This window comes from Rhinolophus ferrumequinum, chromosome 16 (assembly GCF_004115265.2).
Source record: "Rhinolophus ferrumequinum isolate MPI-CBG mRhiFer1 chromosome 16, mRhiFer1_v1.p, whole genome shotgun sequence".
In the NCBI taxonomy this organism is placed as follows: domain Eukaryota; kingdom Metazoa; phylum Chordata; class Mammalia; order Chiroptera; family Rhinolophidae; genus Rhinolophus; species Rhinolophus ferrumequinum.
The window spans coordinates 19,132,467-19,155,996 of record NC_046299.1 but is presented as its reverse complement, the minus strand read 5'-3'; the positions used below and the strand labels follow the sequence as shown (position 1 = coordinate 19,155,996).

The following is a 23,530-nucleotide window of genomic DNA, read 5'->3' as shown; positions in this document are numbered from 1 at the left end:
TCATCCGATGGCTGCAGCTCACTCCTCTCCCAGGTAATGCGCCACTCCTCATTCTGTGATTCAAGCCCTGAGACACGGAGTTCTTCTCCAACCCCTACTTGTACTAGCAGGTTATCTATTTTTTTTTTTTTTTTCCAGGATGATTTCTCCTTCATTCTCTCCTGGAGACACAGAGAGGTTAGCAGAAAGGCGGGTTTCCGCCCATCTGCTAATGTCAAGGTATCACTCTTAAGTATGAGAACCCTACCAAATTTCATGTAAGGCTTTATTCCATTCACTGAACTTTGATATGTGGTACCAATTAGTGGGTTTTCCCTTTGGGAAAGTTCACTAACTTCTCAGAGTTTTGGTTCCTAAGCTACATACAGAGCAAAGCCTGTTAAGGCTTCTTCCAGCTCCAAAATGATAGAATTCATTTGGTGTATCATCACAAAAGACACTTTTTGGTCCAGACCGGATGACTATGATATCATCTTAACTGGTCTTTTTGCTTTTGACCTATTACAACATCTCATCCTTATATTTTTACCAGATGAACTTTTGTAATCTATAGCTCTGAACACATCATTCCACTGGCCAAAATTTTCAAAAGGTGCATAATTAGAAAAACAAAAATTATTTTGCCTAACAACAAAACAGTCAAAACAGTAAATAATCAAGATTTTGTTCCAAAAGTATATAACTAGCACTACCAAATTTCAGTTTCAGCCACACAAATTCACAATCCTATAACCATGTTTTTTTTCTAACTTTGTATTATTGTTCACGATATTCCTCTTGTGTAAATGTGCCCGCCCCAACAGAACTATGACATACTAATTAAGGTCCAGAGAAATCATTTCATAAGATCTTTATCTCCTGAACTTTGGGCTGCCAATTTCACATAATCGATCCAGCTCTATTGATTGGGTATCTAGTATGTATGAATGAGGGTACTGCTTTTTTTGGCCTCTCTTAGATCATTGGTGAACTCGGGTGTATTTAATGTTCTCTCCCCCAGATGAATTGCATACTCTTTACCACAGTGATTTTATACCAACGGTAAACCAAGCAGAGCACCTAAAATGGATGTGGAGTTTAATATTTGTTTTTTCCCCAATTTTTTGGAAGTACACCTGCAATTATAATTATGCATCCAAATACATTTTACAGCAAAGGAAGCCAACACTAAGTACTGCTCGCCGTAAGTGGTTGAGCAGGGGCCGCAGCCCAGAGGTCCCAACTCACCCAGGGTTACCCACTCTGCCATAGTGATCATGGGAAATACTATTTAAAGTGCTGGAACAAGAAGGGTTATATTGTAGGGCATCTCCTTTAGCACAACTGCAAAGATGTATGGTATTCACTTAGCCAGGTAAATCTGGCCCTCATTGTGCCTCTAGCATCTTGGAGAAAATTAAGCAACTGTCAAATAAAATACAATAACCCAGTGGGTTAAATGACTAATATTCTGTGTCCTGAGCTTCTCAGCTTCGCCTCTAGCAACTGCACCAGATATCTGCACCAGTGTATCCTGGACCAGATACACTGTGGCTTGAGTTCAGAAATTAAATGTACATTCTGCTGAAAGGGTAGCCAGAGTGCTCAAGAGGGAGAAAAAAACACTAATTGTAAATCTCTTATATTTTTAGGCTTAATGTGTATTTTATTTGGCAGTAAGGGTGGTGCGAATAAAACACCAAACCTAAGAATTTTGCTTCCTACAAAATGTTTGTGTCAATAGAGACCTTGGAAAGTTGCTTACACCATTGCACTCTCTTCAGGAAGAACCCCACACATCTCTACCTGCCCAGACAAATAAACCCTAGAATATCCTATTCATGCATGGAAGTCTAGTATTTCTTTAAATATGTATAATGTCTAACACATGAGTCCTCTAAGGAGAATTCTAAAAATGCCTTCACTGAATCATGCATTTCACAAAGAGCATTCCAATCTCATTATTTTCCTTTTGGCTTTTATGGTAGTCTCTCTCACATTCGCCTGTGTATGTGATGTTTCTTTTATTTTAATTGCATTTTCTGTTGCTAGCCTTGTATTCTACCTGGGAATGTAAGTTCCTTAAAAGCAGGGACTACGTATTTTATAGTGTATCTGTAGTATAGAGGACATGATATATTTTATAGTATCTATCCCATAAAATATATATACATATGCCACACACACATGCCAAGACATAGAATAGCATAACCTCATTCAATATTTTCTTTAAAAATGGAACTCTCCATCAACCCAACCAGCACGAGAAGTCATGAGATAACGTAGTTCTAAATAATGTTACCTATGTATGTTATTATTGTTTCTCTGGCCATTTATCCCACTATTTTAGCAAATTTCAAGTAGTGTTCTTAACCTTTGGGAGTCATTCTTTCCTTTAACGTCTGTGAAAAGCTATCCTGGCTATTTATCCAGAAAAGTGACCACCTCTCCACATATACAAAACACTGTCAAGAATTCCGTGAGGGTCAGGGGTTCCTGACAGCCTGAAACATCTAAGTTGAGAACTACTTCTCCACAACGAATTCCTTAGTGTCTAGCTTTTCCTCGCATGCTGTTTCAGACGTTTACACAGCTCCAGCTAGGTGACCAGGTGACCCGGGATCCTCCTTGCTTCCCCTCGCCCTATTGGCCCACAGTTCAGGCTACTGCTCAGAACAAAACTGATCATGGAGAAGACATGTAGACATGATGAACTAGTGGCCTTTTCCCTGAGGAACGATGAGCTGTCGTCTCAGACAAGGTAATTGTGCTCACCTTTTGATCTTGGCTGTATGCCAGAATCCAGTCCTCTTGCTTGGGGTGGAAAAGCAAGCTCTGCAGGTAGAAGTTCAGCCGGTACTTTTGATAGGTCGCACCTTCATCTGAGCTGATCAATAAACTGCTCTCAATCTCTGGGTCTGTGAGTAACATAATCTGCAGCAAAGAATTGTTGGGGAAAGAAAACAACAGAAAGCTAAGTTTACAAATTTCCAAAACTGAAAAATGAGCTAAAATTCTGACACAGGAGAAAAAAAAAAAAAAGAGGCAGGCAAAGAACACTTGGCCAAGCAGGGACCTTGACTCTGTCAGGGTTGTTCTCCTAGCTTGGACGAATGCCACAAAATGATTTTCACTAAGAAATGAAAGAGCCAGGACAAGTTGGAAGCAAGAGAGAGGCATTGTCTTCTCTTCTACAGGGTTCCTTGTTGTTTTCCTCTCACAAGGTTATCTCCTTAAACTGAAATGTTTCCCACTGTTCCCCTAACCTCTACACTTCTTCCTACTGTGACTTGTCTACTTTTCATTTGTAGGGGGATAAAAGAGCAAGACTTTTCACAGTCCGTTGTGGGAAAGGTGGGAAAAAATAAAAAGGGGATGTAGTCTACTGGTGTTTCTCCCTCACTGCAGCCCTCTGTACACATCAAAAACAGCTCATGCCATTCTACCTTTAGACTGATTTTCTGAGTGTCGAGTCACAGGCTGGGCTTTCTAAAGCCTCCTGTGGGAATTTTACAAAGGCCACTTTATCACCTTCTAACCTACTATATAAAATATTTACTTGTTTATTTTGTTTATTGTCCACACAACCTCTACTAGAACATAAACCCCATGAGAATAGGGATAATTGATATTTCTTTATTATTCTTTCCCACAGGTGTATTCCCAGAAGCTAGAGTGAGGCCAAACATATATTATATATTCAATAAATATTTTTCAAATGAATGGATGGAAAGAGTTTTCAGAATAGTCAGGTGAAACTGGAGGTCCTCCTCAATCTTTGGGCTATTGACAAGACAGTGTGCTCTACATGTGTAAAACTTCACAGCTTCATATGTGTTGCTGTCCCGTTGGGACGGATAATATTGGCCAGAGTGGTGTGCACAACCCACAACAAGAACAAGATGGAGTGGCTGCCCTGAAAACTGATTTTTATTCTCTCCTTTTATGCCTCTAGAAATGCGTGATAAAATGCGCCATTCCCGACTCTCTGCAGGTGTCCTTTCACTCAAAGTGTGTACCTAATGCCTCCAGACAGGTGGCCTTAAGGCTAACCACTGACTTCTTCCCCATCCACTTATTAATTGGCGCTTCCTGAGCTTGGTTCGCAGAAGCATGAACGATGTCCTTAATGTGCCGTTGTAAGAAGAGAAATCACTGCAGCCCTGGGTTTAAGGATTACCAGCCAGGGATGCGGCAGTTCCAGGAAAAGAGGAGAGAAAGGAAAAAAAAAAAAAAATTCCAGGCATGTCATAGAAGAGTAGAGCGCCAGGCAAACACACAGAGACTTTTCAAGCATTTGGAGGCAATCATAGTAAAACCTCAAAACAGTTAATGTCATTTTTGAAAGTGGTGTCCTGTTACTGCAAATGGCACATGAGGATTGCACGCCAGACACACTCAGCCTGAACTGTGTTTATATTATCCAGGATGGATTGAAGGTTCCTTACTGTCCTTTCAAATGGCCCTTCTTGAGGAAGAGGAAAGGGACGCAGTGCAGTGAGCGGAACGCTGTGACTGCCAGATGCACTCCGGACAAGATGAAACACACACATAAAATCGGAGGCTAACTGCCTTTCATTCCATGTTCCACTGAAGCCACTGTTCCCAACTGTAAAATCTGACCAGCTTATAGTTTGCTCTGTCTCGCATTCACCAAGCAAATCGTATTCCTTCATTGAATGGCTGACATGGAGCCATCCGGTAATTTGCTACTAAGTAAAAACTCACACGGCTCCATTAAAATCTACTGTATGCATTAAATAAGGCTCCTAAATTCACAAGAATATTTCCAGGTGATTTCATATTTACTGGCACATAAAAGCTCTTGTTTTCAAAGTAACAAATAAGTCCTCAAATGATGGTATTGCTTTGTGTCTCCAACCACAATTAACAATAATAGATAATACCTTTTGGCACTACTGCCAAAAGTAATTTCCATAATAATATGAAGAGGCTCAGTTTTATAGGTCATCTATTGTCTCAGGCAAGGTGATTTTTCTCCCTCTGATATTCTATTTCCCTGTTAACCAGAATGTTTTCTTCTCTTCCCATGAGTCAAGATCTCACCACATGCTTCTCATGGCAGACCACTTCAGCAAAATAAAAATACTAGACTTACGGAATATGCTCAAATCAAGCTGAGTTTTATTTATCATTCATTTAAAATGTTTTTTATACTAATTTATGCTCTAAGTCATCAGCCTTTGTAAGATAATTCTGCATCCAGGTAATATTGAATAAGGGCAGGAGGGAGGAAGAATAATGCATATACCTTCAAACATGGCTACTTAATACTGATTTAATGAAATGTCTAGCTTCCTTGTCTTTTTTTTTTTTTTTTTTCTTGGTACGAAAAATACATAGACCAAAAATCTCACCTTCTCCATACAGTCCTTACTTGAAACCCTCTATTTGGGAACTTGACATTTTATTTTCATTTTTATTTTTTGGGGGGACTTTGACATTTTAGAAATGATGAAAGATGTCAGGAAATTCCCCGTGTAAGATTTGTAAGTATGTCTACATTATACAAACCATCCAATGATTCTTCTCTCAAACCTCTACTCGAATCCACTCAAAACAAATGGATCAATCTGGATCCATTTTTGTTTAGTCATTTTTTATTGCATGCCCAACTTGTAAGATCACCAGTAGAATTCAAAACAAAAAGAAAAAAAATAAATTTCTCATGATTCTATCTATTTAACAGACTAAACAATGCTTGTGTTTCCTTCTACTTCTTTAATCCACATCTATATATCATATACTAGATTGAGCTTTTTATTCTGATTTTTTTAAATTTAATATTTTGGCCTATATTTACTTCCAACTGAATGACAAACACAAATGCATGCACACACATTAATACACATCACTGCATACAATGTATAACTTAATCACAACCTTCAACATAATTAGGTTACAATGGGTACATTTAATAAATTAATGTTAACTGAATAAGTGAAATCTTATTGTTTCAGTCTTCAAATTCACATTCTTTAGTAATTTTATTTCACATGGGTTGAGGTGTGTTCTGTCATTTTATAGTTTACTAAAAGTAAATAAGTTAACAAGTAAGTAAAGAATTTAAGCAAGATATAAATAGAAAATGTTTAACCTATTGGAGAAAAAGAAACACTATAAATAATACATGTAACCCGATCTTTAGACATAAATGATGTTGTTTACAAATAATAAGTCCTATGTTCTCCAGAAGGTGTTCAACCGGGAAATATCAAAATGATAACTTCAAGTTAGTGAATACTTCTCAAAAATTAATAGATAGCGTTTCTTAAACATGTCCAGTGATCATCGTTTTTACTGGTCTACACTGGCTCTCTATCCACTGCTGGCTATTCATTTGACTTTGAATAAATGGTGTTTTGCTGTGTTTAATCCTCTGCATTCTAGATGATCTGAATGACAGAATTTTAGAAGTTTGTAAAAGGCATGAATCCAAACTTTGCACAGTTCATGAACTGAGCCCTATAAAAACAGCTTGGCATAAAAGCTTGGTCCATACATCTTTGTAAATGAACAAATGAATGAGTAAAAAGGTGAGTCCTCTTCATTCTTGCCTTCTGCTGAATGCAGCTCGTGGACCCCTGTGACACAGTCTGAGTTCTCTTAAGTAAATCCTTACTGTTCTCCTTGGAGGCAAGGAAGGTAGAGACAAAGGGAAAGTCTGTCTTTCGGCAAGTAATTCTTCTCTGTTCAGATAGGCCCATGAATGATCAGAACCAGTCTACTTATACCTTGCAAGGTGTGCAGATACTGCATTGACTGCATTTGCAGATTAACTCTTTTCCATAGAAAGTCAATAATGGCGACACAGGCTCCCGCCACTCAACTCTAAGCAATCATTCATCATCCACTTCAGGAGAAGAAACTTTATTTGCTTTTCCTAGAGGTGAAAAATGAATGTGAAATACAATTTATAGATTTCAAATATGTCACTTCTCAAATTTTTTTTGGTATTAGTCCTTCTGACAGCTTAGTGTTGTCAAAAATTAAATGCCTCTTCACGCTCCCTGACTTGTCCCAGATTGAACATATGGCTACATGATATAATTCTACAAAAGGTTGTTTGGAAGCTTTCTGATCCTTCTAGGGTGTCTACTAGGGGCATTCCTCCTAGAGAAATGCTCCTACTATTTACTTTTCCAGATTTTATCCTAGGTGTGTTGATCTTGGAATTCCATCATTTACCTATTGAGATGGGTGGAGTTCATAAGGGGTGGCTTCACTATCTACAGGCACATACATTTTCCCACAATTTCGTTGGTCCTAAACCAAAGAATATTTATTTTATATGTTGTTCATTATTTGCTGATTTATCTACTCCTTGTCCTTTGTGGACTGGAATCAAGAGGAGGTAATGTCCTAGGGATATCTCTCCTGCTTTGCTGACGGCTTGACTCAAATCCAGATGCCCATATCACAGGTGCATAATAAATACTTTTCATAGTGATAATGACAATGCCAAAGAAAAACAGCAATAGCCATAATTGGGCACTCCAGTTATCTACCCACTTTATTCAAACGAAAATCTATCTATAAACAGGATAAGAGGCTATTTTCAGGCCTCTGGCTTCAATATTAAAACAGAATTATGCAAAATGTAATCAGAGCGAGAGAGTAATTTGCTCACCACTGTGGGTGAAAAGCTGCCTTTCCCGATGTGAGCTGAACATTTATCTTCCACAGATGAACTGAGGGTGAGAACAGTAAGTGCTTATCGATTGGTGACTGTTTGGAGGACAGTATTAGGGAAAGTTATACAGGATCGCAGAATGACCCTTGAATAGGAAATCACTGAAGTACAAGCAATAGTGAGAAAAGGAGAGGGGAGTGATTAAAAAGAAAAAGGTTCACATAAGTATATATTGATAGAAAAAAATCTGTATGAACGCAGTGTGCAATCGCTGGACCTAAGTACCACCACAACCCCACCCCCCAACTCTGTGAAGCTCACCTAATGCACTCCGTGTGGTCATTAAAACAAAGTAGTCATTCAGTACTGAAGCCAAGAAAATGTTTGGGCAATACACCGTCTACTTGTGATCTTAATGTCAAGTCAGTGAAATTGCAGGAAAACGCTGGCATTGTATTCTAAAGAGTTTATTCTGTGAGTTTATTTTTATGTTTATTTTATGTTTATTTTTTTTTTTAATTAATGAGGGTCCAAAGACTGATTCTTTAGGGGGCAAAAAGTTTTCAAGAAGTGTATACTATTTCAAGGCTTCACATGTCTCATACTAGTCTCGACAGAACACTACCTATTAAGTATTGTGTGAAACTCATGGCAATTCATCCAATACTCATTTTGCCCAAATCTATAGCGTACATGGGAGAAGAGTAAGGTTCATCAGAAATGACAACACATGCATTACACTCCTCGGAAGACAAATCAAGAAAGAAAGTTTATGGAAGATTTCTTCTTATTTCTCTGGGGATTAGTAAACACAGCCCTCTCCTGAGTCAACTTAGAGAATCTCAAATTAAAAACCACCATTTCACTGTGAGACTCTGCTTCCATTACTGTGGATGGCACTGAGCCCCAGGGGACACATATGGCCATGTGCATGGGTGGGTTGATAAGCAGGGCTGACCATGGGGCTCGTGAACCACAGACTTGTTTTCCACAAGAAGAGCCATGACCAAATCACTTGACTCTAGTCAATGCTGCTGTGGATGTGTGCACTTCCTCAGATAAGAGAAAGAGTGAGTGTTTAGTGAAGGCTATTCGCACCATAAGGAGAAGAAGGAAAGACAAACCATAAATATATATTATAATCACAGGAAATAGCATGGGGCTTGATTTCAAAGAGAGTTGAATATCATCTCTGCCATATCTCGGTCGTGCCACTTTGAAGAGCTCATAGCTCACTTCATCTTTTCATGACCCTCAGTTTTCTAATTGAGGGTAGTGATACTATAGAGAAAAATAAAGTTTACATTTAGCATCTGTTTACAAAAGTTTCAGTAATCATTTGTTGTGTACCACACACTCTATTAAACCTTTAAAATATATTACTTCATTAAATTGTTTTAAAACAAGAACTTCAGATAGACATTATTATATTCATTTGATAGTTGAGGAAACAAGGCTTAGAAAAATGAGGTAATTGTCTCCAGGCCCCACAGCTAATCAGTGGTAAAGCTATCTGTGGTATACACTGTGTAAGTGTGTGTGAAGATCAGATCACCTGTGTGAAATAAAGTAATGCTGAATTGTGTGAAAATGTTACTATTATTATTTCACAAAGTATGGCACATTTAACAGTATATGTTGTGTAAAACTGTGATAGTTGAGTTCTCAAATGGAGAAAGAGAGAGAGAGAGAGAGAGAGAGAGAGAGAGAGAGAGAGAGAGAGAGACCCTGAATTACAAATATCTAATAAAAATATTGCCTAACTGGGAAAGCGGGAGAAATAAGGAACTAGGAGCTAGATAATGGAGATTCTTAATAACATGATAATTGGTAAGATATTCTCGAAGAAATAAAGCCTTTTTGGTTTTAAATACAAATCTACAGAAACAAAATACTCAGTCCTGGTTCACACTCAGATTTTTCACAATGGCCCTGGCCTCCTTTTCCTTATCTTTCTAACGTCACTCTTCCAGAAGATTGCTTTTTATGCTTTATCATACCATGGATGAGGAAAAAAATGAGAGAATTGGGCAAAAATCTCTGACCTAATGATAGTCTAGGTGGGGGAACAAACATTTCTCCATAAGCTATAAAAGTTCTCAAGGAAGTTTATGCTAAAACAAATAAGAATCATTACACTGTAACTGCTTTCCTAATAAACATATCCTATGTCTAATTGGCATCTAAAATATGAACTCATTATGCTAGAGAAATAAGTTATCATATTAAGGGGGTAGGAGGGAATATGGAATACTCATTAATACTTAGCATTGTGTTATCTGGTTTTTAAAAAAATGGTGTTGTAGAGGATAAGAATGATGTACAAATTTGAGAAACATTTTTTATTATTTCAGTTACTATGGAGATTGATCACATACCCTAAGAATATTTAAGCCACTTTAAAAATCCAAGCATTATCCCATAGTCTCTGTTCAAACTCAATCAAACACACTTCCATGGTCATTACAAGTCCCAAAGAAACTTCTCTGTTAAATCCTCAAAGATCTATAAATGCCAAAAGGTTATATCATTTTAAAATGTTAGCTGCTATCAGAAGGAGCTGAGATACTGGGAGAAACGAACATTCATCTTCTTTGCTCATGGGAAACTTTACAAGAAATGATGTTCATTTAATGATAAGAAATCCCGTTATTCCACTAGGAATGATAAAGGAGAGGAGGTGGGAATGAAGAGAGAGCAAGAAAGGGAAGCTATCAGTATATTTTAACATCGACTTAGGTGAAGGACATACAATTTTTGGTGCAATCTCTAAGTTGTGCATTTGATTTTAGTTTGAACAAATGTCAAGTTGAAAGTCAGGAGAAGGAAGAGTCCATAGGAATGAATTCATTCTAAAAATAAGTTAACAGAATGTACCCACGTTCATCCCTTACTCTACGTGTATCGTTATCTTGACAAGTATGTTTTAGTTTTCACTTATATTAATGCTTCACAGTAAATGGGCCAGTATAGCAAGGTGTATAGGGGAAGATTAATGAAGTCTCAGTCACAGGAGACCTTGCTAATGTATTTGGCTATTAAAGCTTTCCTGAGAAAACTATGGTGACCATCAGGGGTTTCTCTCAAATGGGATATGCAAAGTAAGCGAAGCAAGGTTCCCCTCTGCCTCTCCACTGCAGACCTCCCAGGAAGATGGGGCTGGAGTGGATGATCCAGGAAGAAGGGACTCCTGCTAACAAGATCTGTTTCCTGTAAAACTTTTCCTTCATTCTTTAAGCATTTAATGACAGACATTGATCATCTCAAGTTGTTTTTGAGAGGCAGAAAAGGGTGCATGTGTTTAACTGACATGCACCCCCCTCCACGTAGTGCAATTACATTAGCTGCTTGCTTTTCTTCTCTTCTTTCTTCTTTTCCTTCAGTCAGAGCAGGCGATATCGTAGTGCAATGTTTTAAGTAGATGATTTTTTCCCCATGATTTTATTTTCTAGGCAGTTCTATATCTTGTGCTAACTCCATCTCAAAATGCGTATCTCGGAAGCAACCAAATTGGTGCACTATATTAAAGAGAAAATGACCTCTGTTCCATATATTAATGCTGTACCACAAACGACCTCAGAACATTGCCCCAAAACAATCATTTATTTTGCTTGTGGTTTTGTGGGTCAGGAATCTGGGAATAGCTCAGCTGAGTAGTTAGTTTCAAAGCCATATGACATCAACTGTGGTAGCCGGAACTGGAGGTTCCACCTCTAAGATGGCTTCTTCCCTCAGTTATTTGGCCTTAGCCTCTCTTTTTCTCTCTACATGGAATCCCATCCTCCAGGCCCTCTCCATATGGCTTAAACTTCACATTTCATGGTAGTTAGATTTCCTAAGTGGTGGCTGGCTTGTCCCAGTGTAAGTGTCCTAAGAGTAAGCATGTCAAGGGAATCAAGCGGATGCTGCCAGGCTTCTTCTGACCTAGCTTCAGAAGTCCAGGATATCCATTTTGCTGCATTCTATTGGTCAAACAAGTTACTGATTCTGGGTTAGATTAGAAGGGAGGATAAAAATAGACTCCACCTCTCAAGGGGGGAAGGAGACTCTCTTTTTCTCTCTCTCTGTCTCTCTCTCTCTCACAGACACACAGACAGACAGACACACATACACACACACACACACACACAGAAGGATAGCAAAAATTGGTGGCAACCATTTTGTAGCTATATGACCACAAAGATGGTCTGCACAATTTGTCACTTATAATTAAAAAAAGGGGATATGATAAAAACTTATTATTTTATATTCAATAGGAATAACAAGATCTTCTCATAATCATATCTAAAATATAGATAACTTGAGGTTGTCAGATTTTTCATTGGTTTCCAGCTGCGAAATAGCTCTGCTACCTTAACCTTTTGAAAGCTGTAAATTCCCAATCTGCTGTCAATTCAAGGCGAATAATTATTAAAGACCAAATGGATTTTATCTCTTTATGTCTCAGACATTAAGAGACCCAAGGTCAAGAAAGTCCAGTCTGTGGATTTTCAGGATGAATAAATTACACAGATTAAATTATAGAAGGGCAGATCTATTAAATGGCCATTAAAGTATACATAACTAACTCTTTAATAAGACAGCCCATAACTAGATATTATAATCCCATCATTTAATTTAAGCTATGATACCATAAAAAATGTGTTTCTTAAGAGCAAAATAGTCCTTATCCCTTTATGTTCACAATGAAAGCCGATATCAATTACAACATTAACAATTCAAAACAAGATACTTACTGTTCTCTTGGGTCTAAAATAAATCAATTGGTTTTTAGGTTGCCTTGGACCAACAAAAAGACATTTGGGTCTGAGGGTAAATGTTTGGATGGTAAATGTGTCCCAGAAACATAGAGGAAGTTCAATTTTTATCATGCAGAGACCCATGTAAAACATCCAATATTTTTATCTTATGTTTCTTACTTTACATGCATCTTGCTGCATAGCTCAACTTCTATTGCTACTATGTCAACCATATAAAACACTCATCTTCTCCAAGTTACTACCAACAGGGAATCCACACTTTAAGACAATAACTACAAAATCAGCCCTCTTGATTTCAGTAGTATTTCTCAGCTCCCTGATTCAAAAGGAACAAAGGGGTTCCGATAAAAGAACAAAGAATTGCCTTCATAGAACCTCTGCAAACAACATGACCTTTTATGTATTCGGGCTAATGTCTTTTATGTATCTAGTCACAATTGCTCGGAAGTTAGCATCCTTAACAATCAGCATGATTCCTAAGCAAGCTGCTATCATGAAATCCAATTATAAAAGCATCATTCTATGTTGTGACGGTACAATAACATTTTCAGACCTAGATTCATATCCACAATGGGTTGAATATGCCCATAAAGATACTATCACTCACAACGCTGAATAATCTTGGTTTAGGAGCTGCTTTGACCATATGAGACAGTTCACAGACAGTTTGGCTTTCTTTGAATGAATAACAGACAGGGTGAACATATGTCATATTTTGTCCTGAATAGTCCTGGTTCACTCCTTTAAATATTATAAATCATAAATATTATTACTGCCACACCTGTGTATGGCTTGGATTATAAATCACATGGTCATCCTAGTGAGATGAAGGTTTCTGTGTCTGGCACCCTTACAGAATATTTCCCAAAAGTAAATTTTCCAGACAACTGAGCCAGTTTTTAGAAACAGCAACCATATTTAATGACAGAAAAAAAAAAGTCCTCAAACTCATGGATAGACTGACACTTTCCTTAAAAGGATATACCAGATATCATTTACCTTTCCCTGAAACTAAGGGTCATGAAAATATATATCAATTGATTTGTTTTACTACAATATTCTGGAATTACCGAAGTGTGCTAGCTCTCTCCTAAACATTCGTTTTCTGAGTTCAAATCAGTCTCCTTCTCCCAACCCCTTACCCACCATCCCCATATCTTTTCACTGTCAGACAGGCTCTTATTAATATAATAGAAACCTCTTCTACCTTCAAGCAAAATAATTCTTCTGATGACACATTTCATTAAATTAAGAACACATTATCAAAGTAAACCCATCCTAAAACAAATGAAATGTATGTGGTTCTAAAAACCTTACTCGAATATTTTGATCACCAATGAAGTCTCGCCTGTAAAACACTGAGTGATTTCCCAGTCCTTACACATTCTAGACTTTCCCTTGCACAGACCAGCCTATATGATTGGCAGGTTAACCTCTTCTTTACAGCCCCAGTCAATCATGACCTTGTCCTCCAAAGGCCATGCTTTGTGTCAGCCTACAGCTGAGTCTTACCACTGGGGTGCCCCTCAAACCTGGTCCCTTCTCAATTCACAAATGGCTGGTACTGGACCTAATTCCTTCCATTTCGAATAAAAGGATAAAGGTAAAAAGAGCTGCTAGTGTGCAGATTTTTAAGCTACTTGGAATGTGTCTAGTTTTTAGAATGTCTGTACCAATGATACAATAATTTTCTTTCTTTTAAATTACTCATTTTATTTTTTTTAAAAATTAGTATTGTTTTTCCAAATATGAGCAAAAATTAATATGTATTCACTGCTGAAAAAATTTGGAAAATGCCCTCCAAAAAGTTCTTAGAAAAAAGAAAAGAAAAATCCCTCAAACATCCTTACGCAGAGATAATCATCACTAACATTTTGAAGTCTGCTTTCCAAATTTTTTTCTATAATTATATAGATATACACATGTACATAAATGTTGTAATGGAAAGGGAGGGAGGGAAGGAGGGATTTATGTAGCAAGAGAGAGTACCACATGATCCTTTCTGCTTTTTAACCTGCTTTCCCCATTTTAAAACTACACTGCAAACATTTTCCAAACTATTAAATGTTCTTCTGTGCTATAATTTTTTATTGGCTACATAGAATTTAATTGTATGGATAAGCCACTGTATATAATTAAGCCCTTAATAGAAGGTTTCAAAATTTCACTAACATAATATTATGACCTAACACACATTAATATTTCTGTACATCAATTATTATTTCTTCAAGTAATTTCCTTCAAATATAATTTATGGATCAAAGCATATAAATTTTGTAACCCCCTTTTGATACATGTTATCGAATGTCTTTCACAAAAAGAAAGTACTAATTCATAATTCCATGGCAGGGACTTGGGAAGTACCTATCACCAATAGTAGGTTTTTTTCTCTCTTTTTATCACATTTTCTAAGCTGACTGGGGAAAACAATGTTTTGTGTCAATACATTTACTAGTTACAGTGAATTTTTCTTTCCTCTCTCCCTCCCTCTTTTTCTCCCTTTTGTCACTTGTGTTTAGTCATTTGAATATCCTCATTTAGTAGATTGCCAGTTCATGTTTTCTCTATTTTCAATCATGATTGTTTCTCTTTTTCTTACTGATGTAAATAAATTGCCATTCCTACATCATAGTCTATTTGTAACAGTCTTTTTATGTACATTTTCTATCTTCATCTAAGTTTCTGGGAAAAACCAATAAAGTAGCATTCAGCACATATTACACACACACAAACACACAGGTGACCCCAGGTGAGCATTTCAAGTTTAAAAACAAGAACTTAGAAACTACAAACTTCACAACACTTCAATAACTGTGTTTCCTGAAAATGGGAGCTGCAGAAAGAAACAAAACAAAACATTATTTTTCTATTTTTGACTGTTATCAATTCATAGGCAAATCTTTCATGTCACCTATATATCATAAATTGTAAGATGTTAAAAAATAGTGCACTACACAAAGAAACTCAAATTTATTAACTACTACTTAAGAAGATTTTATACATACATGACATTTTCATTTAAGAATTACACAGCACTTTACAAATGTTAATTAAGATATTCCAAGTGGAAATGGAAGCAAACCTCAAGAAGTGCAATTAGACAGGGAAGCGCATGAGGATTTAGCCAAGATCCTTGCAGAACACTGTTGCCATTTCTATGGCTCACACCCAAGAACCTGGTTCCCAGATCTTCCTTCTAAACATTAGACAACATAGTAAGCAGATCTTCTAACCAGTGAGCATAGGCTTAGACTGATTATTAACCAACACATTTAAATGTATGTAAAACATCAGAAAATGTAGACGAAATAGAATTTTCCCTCTTTTGATTTACATGCAATTCATAAGTGAGACATTAAACGTAATCATAATCTGTCTTTTCTATAGGATGTTTTAATAAAATTACAGAAATACCCTCAAATATTAAAATTGTTAGACACCCATTTTAGTCATTTCAAGAACAAATAGCAAAACAAGAGCTTTGGAATGTAGAGTTTCTTAAGAGCAATTTTTCACTCCTTGTGAGGCAGCCAGATGTTCACCATTTAACCATTCATTTCCTCTTCCCCCCACCCCTTCTATTTATTTAAGTGGTTTTAGGCAGCAACAGGCAGCCACTGTGCTTCAGACAGGAGATTAAATGATGAGACAATGAATGCTTTACTAGACTGTGAATTCTGCCACAACCAGTTCCAACACAGAAATGAGATAAAATTCAGGGGGAAAAGTACCGTTGTACAGGTCCTGACCCATATAAAGTATTGTGAGAACAACATTTCTGTTGTCAAAATAAGGGAAGGAGCCATAGAATACCTGACACTAACATGGGATGTGAAGGATGTGCAGGTAGTTGATAGAAAGGGCAGGAAGGATTTCATGGCGGAGGTGCTGACAAATGCAAGGGCCGAGAACTGTGAGTGTGCATTGCGTGCGGGGGTGACAGCAAGTTCTTCAGGATGGCGGAAGTTAGGTAAAGCAGTTACAGCCAAGTTGAAAGAGCTTTGCGAGCCATGCAAAGGAGTTTTCCCTTAAATTGCAAGAGGACCTATTTATTCTGAGCCATACATACAGACTCAAGATGGTAAAGCAAGGAATAGAAAGAGTATAGCTCATGTAGAATAATCACTCTGGTGATAACATAGAATGTGGATTAAAGAGAAGGGACTATGGAGGTGGGGAACTCTCCAAAGAGGTTATTATTGCAAAGGTTCAGCTAAGAGAAGTATGTCCAGAACACACACAGGCGACCTTAGACCAAATAAAATATCCCTAAACTGGGCAGTGAAGCTTTACCACAAGAATTCAATCCACTGGGATTCCAATCATACTTTATAGTTATTTCCAGCCAAATTTATAAGTACTGGAGATACTGAAAAAAATATTTTTGAGAAGCACAACCACTTGGGAAATTACAGCTGAGCTTGACTAGCAACACTCTTTAAGGATTTAACAGGAGGGGAGAATAAAGAAAACATATGTCTCCCCAATTTAACACTTGCCAATGTAAATGAGCATATGTGCCTTTTCAGTGTTCAACAAATTCCTCAAGCCACAGAATGTAGGAATTGCCACAAAGGACACCATCAGGCTAAAAAGAAACATTTCAGTAAGAGATTTTTTTTTTCCCCCTGGTCCAATAGCACAGTGAAATGTACTGGTAAAAACAAAACAAAACAAAAACAAAAAAACATGGTCCATAGGCTGACTCTGACCAGAACCCAAGTTCTGTTTCAGATAATGTTTGCCCGAAAAGCACCGTTTGTCAGCTTGTTTTGAAGTAATGTCCAGATTTATTGGGACCATATTGCCACAGAGTCACAATCAAGAGAGTTTTACTTCTGCTATCCCTGATAAGAGGCCATATGCTTTCCAGTTTACCACAATCCACATCATCCTCTATTGCCTTCTCAACACTAAAAAGATGGCTTCTGTTGGCATTTGTCATATTAATATAAGAAAAAAAACAGCATAAATTCAAAGCTAAAATAAAAGCTGAGTTCTGTACCCCTGTTGCTGTTCAGAATGGGACAACAAACAACAGATTGAGAGGACAGAGGGCACCTCAGATACTGGGAATATTCCTTATTTCCGCCAATTTACGTGCTCTCTCTCATTGTTTTTCCTTGAAATAAAATGCCTGTGCCCACAGAATCCCTAGTCACATCCATAATCACCTGTTCAAGCCAACGGGCATTCAAATTGAGACTCTTGTAGCAGTGAAAAGCACAAATTTAACTTTGAATCCCAGTTCTGCTTATTACTAGTCATGTGACCTTGGGAACTCCCTTCTTAGGCCAGATCTTTTACTTCCATGGTTACGAAATGGGACTAAAAATGCCCCCTTCACAGAGTATGAGTTTATGATAACTAAAGGGAGCCAAAGCACTGAACATAACATGTTCTAAGTGAAATTCATGGTTATAACATCACAAGGATTCAATCGTCATGTGAATTTGAGGAACACTAGAATACAGAAAAAAAAAAATTTAAGTTTCCTTTGGTTTGCTAAGGTCTCTGAAAAGCACATTCTGAAGCAAAAAGAGGGAGATACATTTGTAACATTTGCCAAATGTATTTGGAGACAGAATCTGTTTTTGTTCTTGGAGCTTCTGAAGAACTAGGGCTTTGAGGAGAATACTTTGGGAACTACCAGTGGGCTACCTACACTGCTCGCTGACAGAAAACACTCAACATTTGTTAGTGCACTCTTATAACTGGCTCTAGACTTTCTATGGCTTTAGATCAATCGCATTAAGTTTATCTGTCAGAACAAAATACAAAATAATAAGAATGGGGTCAGTACGGATAGATCAGATGATGGAGGCAGTTGCTGGCCACAGGTGTGGGAAGAAGCTCTGGCTTTGATGGTCCTTCTTCTTTGGTGAGATGACTAAATCTGCATCGATTCTGAACCCTCCAAGTAAGGGACTTTTCCGTTATCTTTGGCATTAATGGGAAACAAGATATTTGTTACCTGTACTCAAGTTACCCAGTGTGACGAAGTTAAAAATTTTGCTAAGAGCTATAGGTCTAGGAAAGAGGTCCGGTGTTCTAAACTGGAATGTTCCGTAAAGGTGTGTGTGCTGTCGGAAGGTCATTCGGGGAAGGCACTGTGCCGTGGGGTGGGAAATGGGGGTCCACTCCTGCCGTTGCCTAATTTAGGGATATTGGGAAAGTCACTTCAACTCTATGAACCCAAATTTCATCATCTTAAAATGTGGAGTTGGAACAAAATGGTAGTTTCTAATGTCTCTTTCAGTTCAAGCCATATATATATATATATATATATATATATATATATTTTCCCCTGGGGTACAAGATACATTCTAGAGAGGTTACAGGAAAATCAAACGCTAGTGAATCAAATCCTATATGCCTATAAATCATATTACCTTTCCCCAAAACGCCATTTTTCATTTTTAATTGATCTTTTCTTGGCACTAGAGTCTGGCATTTAGTCTTAATTTTTGCCCTAATTTAGCAAAATGTACAAGGAACACCTGCTATGTAAAAGAAGTCTGTGCTGTTTATTGTGTCAAGTGAAGAATTTCTTAATTTACATGGTAGCAGTTCCGATTTTCTCAAATCAAGGTAAACCTACGATAACAAGGACAGCAGAAATAAAGTTTGTGCTAAATGGAAGCTTTAAGTTGTAGAAATTCCAGCATGCTTCTAAATCTAAGATCACAGATCACAAATTTTCAAGAAGATGTAGATCTTCTTGACATACAGTTTCTCAACGGTCCCTTTATTAAATTTGCTTTTTTCCCTGAAGGTAAATTCTTTCAGTGCTGCATTGTACCCATACATCCCATCCCACCCAGGGCCAGTCACCAATAATATCTATAAGATGGTATTTATTTCTTTGAGCTAAAATGTAAAGGTCACTTTGTTTATTGAAGCTCAGTCTTGAGGATAAATAACTTTCTTCACTTATCCTGGAGGAAAGAGGGGGTAAGAGGAGAGGAAACGGGGTGGGGAGAAATGGAAATCTTTACTGATTAATTGATCTGAAACTGAGTTCTCTTGATCCTAACAAAATTTAATTTGACTCATCTATAGCTCACAGTTTTCACTTCAAACCAAGAATAAATCTTACATAGAAGAGAGAGCATCTTTCTCTGATCGAATAACGACTGTTTTTCTCACTGATCTATCATCTTTAAGAGATTAAGATTACCTACTGGGAAAAACAGTACCATTTTGCTCTGGCTCCTTTTGTCTGCTTCTCATTCATCAAACACCTCTGAGCGTTTTGGAATTCGTAGGCAATAGGATACAACACAAATTTCCATTTTTCAAATACATCACTTCTCTAAGGGATGTTTTGCTCTAAAATGGATTGAAAAGCAAGTGGCATGATGCTGCTAACTCTTGGGAATCTTGACCTAAAAAACACCCCATCTTTTCACAGCACCTATACTTAGGCGAGTTTCATGAAAACTGCACATATTATCTTCTAAGCTCTGAATACAACCCTTTTCCAATTTGGTCTCTTGCTGAGAAGGTTTTTGGCTGTGCCACAATACGTGAAAAACAAAAGATAGAAACCAACAACCAGGTGCATCCATGAATTTTTAAAGCAGGTCTACTGAAAAACATGCAAAACAAAACCCCTCCAACCACTCCTGGGGTAAAACATCAATCTGAATATTATCCAGTATTATCTCTGTTATGTGTCTATACCAGCCCCAGACAGATGGCCAATTTCTTTTACCACCTTCAAGTTCATGCAGCCAGGAGCTCCCAGCTGATGGCTTCTGCAGGCTGGGGCTCTGATTGAGCACCCAGGGCACAGAGTATCGCCAGAGTGGTACAAGGATCTAGAAGGTAGAGCTAATTAGAGAGAGAGAGAGAGAGAGAGAGAGAGAGAGAGAGAGAAGAACATTAGGCACGGATTGCCCAAAAAGTAAAGCTGTCTGACACACACAGTTCACTTGACCTTTCTTTGAAATATGAGGCACCATTTCTTCAGGGTCTTAAAAGGGCAACTGGCTTCCGTCACTTTATTCTTCTATTTCCTGCAAGGAAGACTTGGATTCTTCGATTTAAGCAACGGAAGAAAGCAGAACTATTGCCTGCATTTCCACAAACATAGCACTGGGCTAAAGGGATCAAACAGGACCTATTACAGGGAATCAGAATCATCCACCCGCCCTATTTTACTGTAATTTACGAAGTCTGACAATTAAGTTCATGAACTTGTTGCAACAATGTTGCTAATCTTTTTTGATATCAGAGGGATTATTCATTATGAATTTATGACAACTGGAAAACAGTTAACCAAGTTTGCTTTTGGAAGTGCTGAAAAGCCTGCGTGAAAAAGTTAGATGACCTGAACTTTTCACCACAATTCATGGCTCTTATATCACAATACACCAGCTCACAGGGCACTGTCTTGAGGGAGTTTTTAGCCTGTAAACAAATAACTGTATTGGAACACCCTCCCTACTCACCTGATCTGGCCCCCAGTGACTTCTTTCTTTACCCAAAGATAAAGGAAATATTGAAAGGAAGACATTTTGATGACATTCAGGACATTAAGGGTAAATACGACGACAGCTCTGATGGCCATTCCAGAAAAAGAGTTCCAAAATCGCTTTGAAGTGTGGACTCAGTACTGGCTTTGGTGCATATGTAGCTTCCCAAGGGGAGTACTTGGAAGGTGGCCATAGTGATATTCATCAATGAGATGTGTAGCACGTTTTCCAGGATGAGTTCGTGAACTTAAATGTCAGACCTCCATAGACCAAGCTTCTGATTTTAATGCAATACCTCAAATGCTGTCTCATTTGTAATCAACCTACAGTGAGTGGCGTCTTCTAACACTTTAGCTCTAAACTACAGCTCCAATCTCTCAAGCAAGAAATGATGGTCTATTAGTAACTAATTAAATGCACAAGAAGGCCTCACCCACCATATAAGGTAATTGCTCACTTCCACGAATCATTTTGAAAAAATAAAAAAGTATGCTATAAACAATACTTACATAAGGCCAACACAGGCAAGTCTTCCTAACAGTTGGTATCTCTGTTTTCCAGCATATTTCTAGGATTGTAGACAAAACCATATACAAGGAGTTACTGTGTCTACATGTTGTAGTTCATCAATGAACCACAGCACCACAGACTGGGGGGCCAAAAAGTAAATAGACTGTATGTAGGTCAATCTTGAGAAGAAACAGGAAGTCTCCCAAGCCCTCAGCGGGCTGGGTAAGGGGAGTTTCCTCTGCCCTTCAAAAGTACGCTGGACGTAATACTATCCCCAAACCAATGACTCAGTGATGCTGTTGTGTAATTGTGTATCTCCACTACCAGACTGTAGTGTCGATACCAGACCCGGAATCTTTCATATTCCTCTACCGTCTTCAACTTAGTAAGTTGTTAGTCAATGTTTGGTGATAGAATGGATAGGAACAGACGTTTTTTTTTCGTATTTTAGGCAAATTTATTCATAAATTAATTTATTAAGTGTTTAGATGAGCACTTAATGTTCACATATTATTACATTACATAATAAATGTGCCATTGGTCATACCTTTAAGGAGAGCAGTTGGGACAAAGGAAGAAAACAGGAAAATAAGGAAGTAGAATAGGGAAGAAAGGAAAGAGAAGGAGGGAAGTAGAAAATCTCCAAATAACATTGTTTGAGGCATTAAACTAAATCCCTGCATGTGCTTTATGTTAACCATAGTCTGTAATTTTGATTTTTTACTAATTCAGAAAACATTATATTAATAGCAAACATCTAATAGGCCTTACTACGTATGTTCTACGACCTGTTCTACGGGCTTTACATTTATTAACTCATGTAAGCCTATAATTCTATCAGGTACCGTGTTTCCTCAAAAATAAGACCTAGCCAGAAAATAAGCCCAGCATGATTTTTCAGGATGACGTCCGCTGAACATAAGCCCTAATGTGTCTTTTGGAGCAAAAATTAATATAAGACCCGGTCTTATTTTCAGCGAAACACAGTTGCTACTATTAGTATTATCATTTTACAAATTAAAACACTGAGGCACAGAAAGCTTAAGTGACCAGCCCAAGATCACACAGATAGTAAATGGTCAAACCAGGATTTAATGTAAACAGTCGTGCTTCACAATCAATGTTTTACCCATTATGCTACACTACCTCCTCTTGAATTTGTAAGCATGCATTGAGCACATTCAAAATCCAAGTTACTTGGCCCTGCACATGAGGGTATACATGTCTTAGCCACTGCCTCAGAATCTCAGTTCCTTTACTAAGTATGTGTCATATCTTCTAAAATAGAAAGTAAACATCTTGAGAGTAAAGACAATGTCTCAAACGCGGTGTAGATGCTGTAGAAGTACAGAGTTAGAAGAAACGTTTGAAGATTAGGTAGTCATAGAAAGTATTATGAGGGAGATAAAGAAAGCTTGGCTTCGGGGAGGACTTACCTGAAAAGTATGTACAATGGAACTGATGCTTAGCAAAAAGTGACTTTATACAACTGAAAATAAATAAATAAAAAAAACAAAGAAACAACAACAAAAAAATAAACTTCAGGAAAATGCTGGGGTTTTGTTTGTTTGCAGATAGGAACCATTTTATTTTTGTGGAGAAATTGGATTTTTTTCCAGTTTTGCTGAGAAACAATTGATATATATTACTGTATAGGTTTAAAGTGTAAGCGTGATGGCTTGATTTACATATATTATGACATGATTATCACAGTAGGTTCAGTTAACATCCATTTGCTCATATAGATACGATAAAAAGACAAGAGAAAAGAAGAAAACAAATCCTTGTGATGAGAACTCTTGGGATTTACTCTCTTACTAACTTTCTTACATGTCACACAGCAGTGTTAGTTATAGACATCATGGTGTACATTACATCCCCCGTACTTATTTATCTCGTAACTGGATGTCTGTACCTTCTTCTATTCCTCCCGCCCTCCGCCTCTGATAACTGCAAGTCTTTTTTTTTTAACTATGAGTTTTGTTTTTGTTATTTTTAAGATTCCACATATAAAGGAGATCACAGAATATTTATCTTTCTCTACCTGACTTATTTCACTTAGCATAATGTCTGCAAGGCCCATTCAGGTTCTTGCAAATGGTAGAATTTCCTCAATTTTTATGGCTGAATAATATCCAATTGTGTGT

At 37.5% G+C, this 23,530-nt stretch overlaps 1 protein-coding gene across 3 annotated transcripts in view; it reads right to left on the bottom strand.

The window, feature by feature from the left end:
- SORCS1 (sortilin related VPS10 domain containing receptor 1) overlaps positions 1 to 23,530 on the bottom strand; it is a 467,290-nt gene that overhangs the window by 172,201 nt on the left and 271,559 nt on the right. For all 3 annotated transcript variants that reach the window (XM_033130825.1, XM_033130827.1, XM_033130826.1), the window contains exon 4: positions 2,755 to 2,913. In XM_033130825.1, the coding sequence (XP_032986716.1) occupies positions 2,755 to 2,913 (159 nt within the window). The remainder of the gene's footprint in view (positions 1 to 2,754; positions 2,914 to 23,530) is intronic.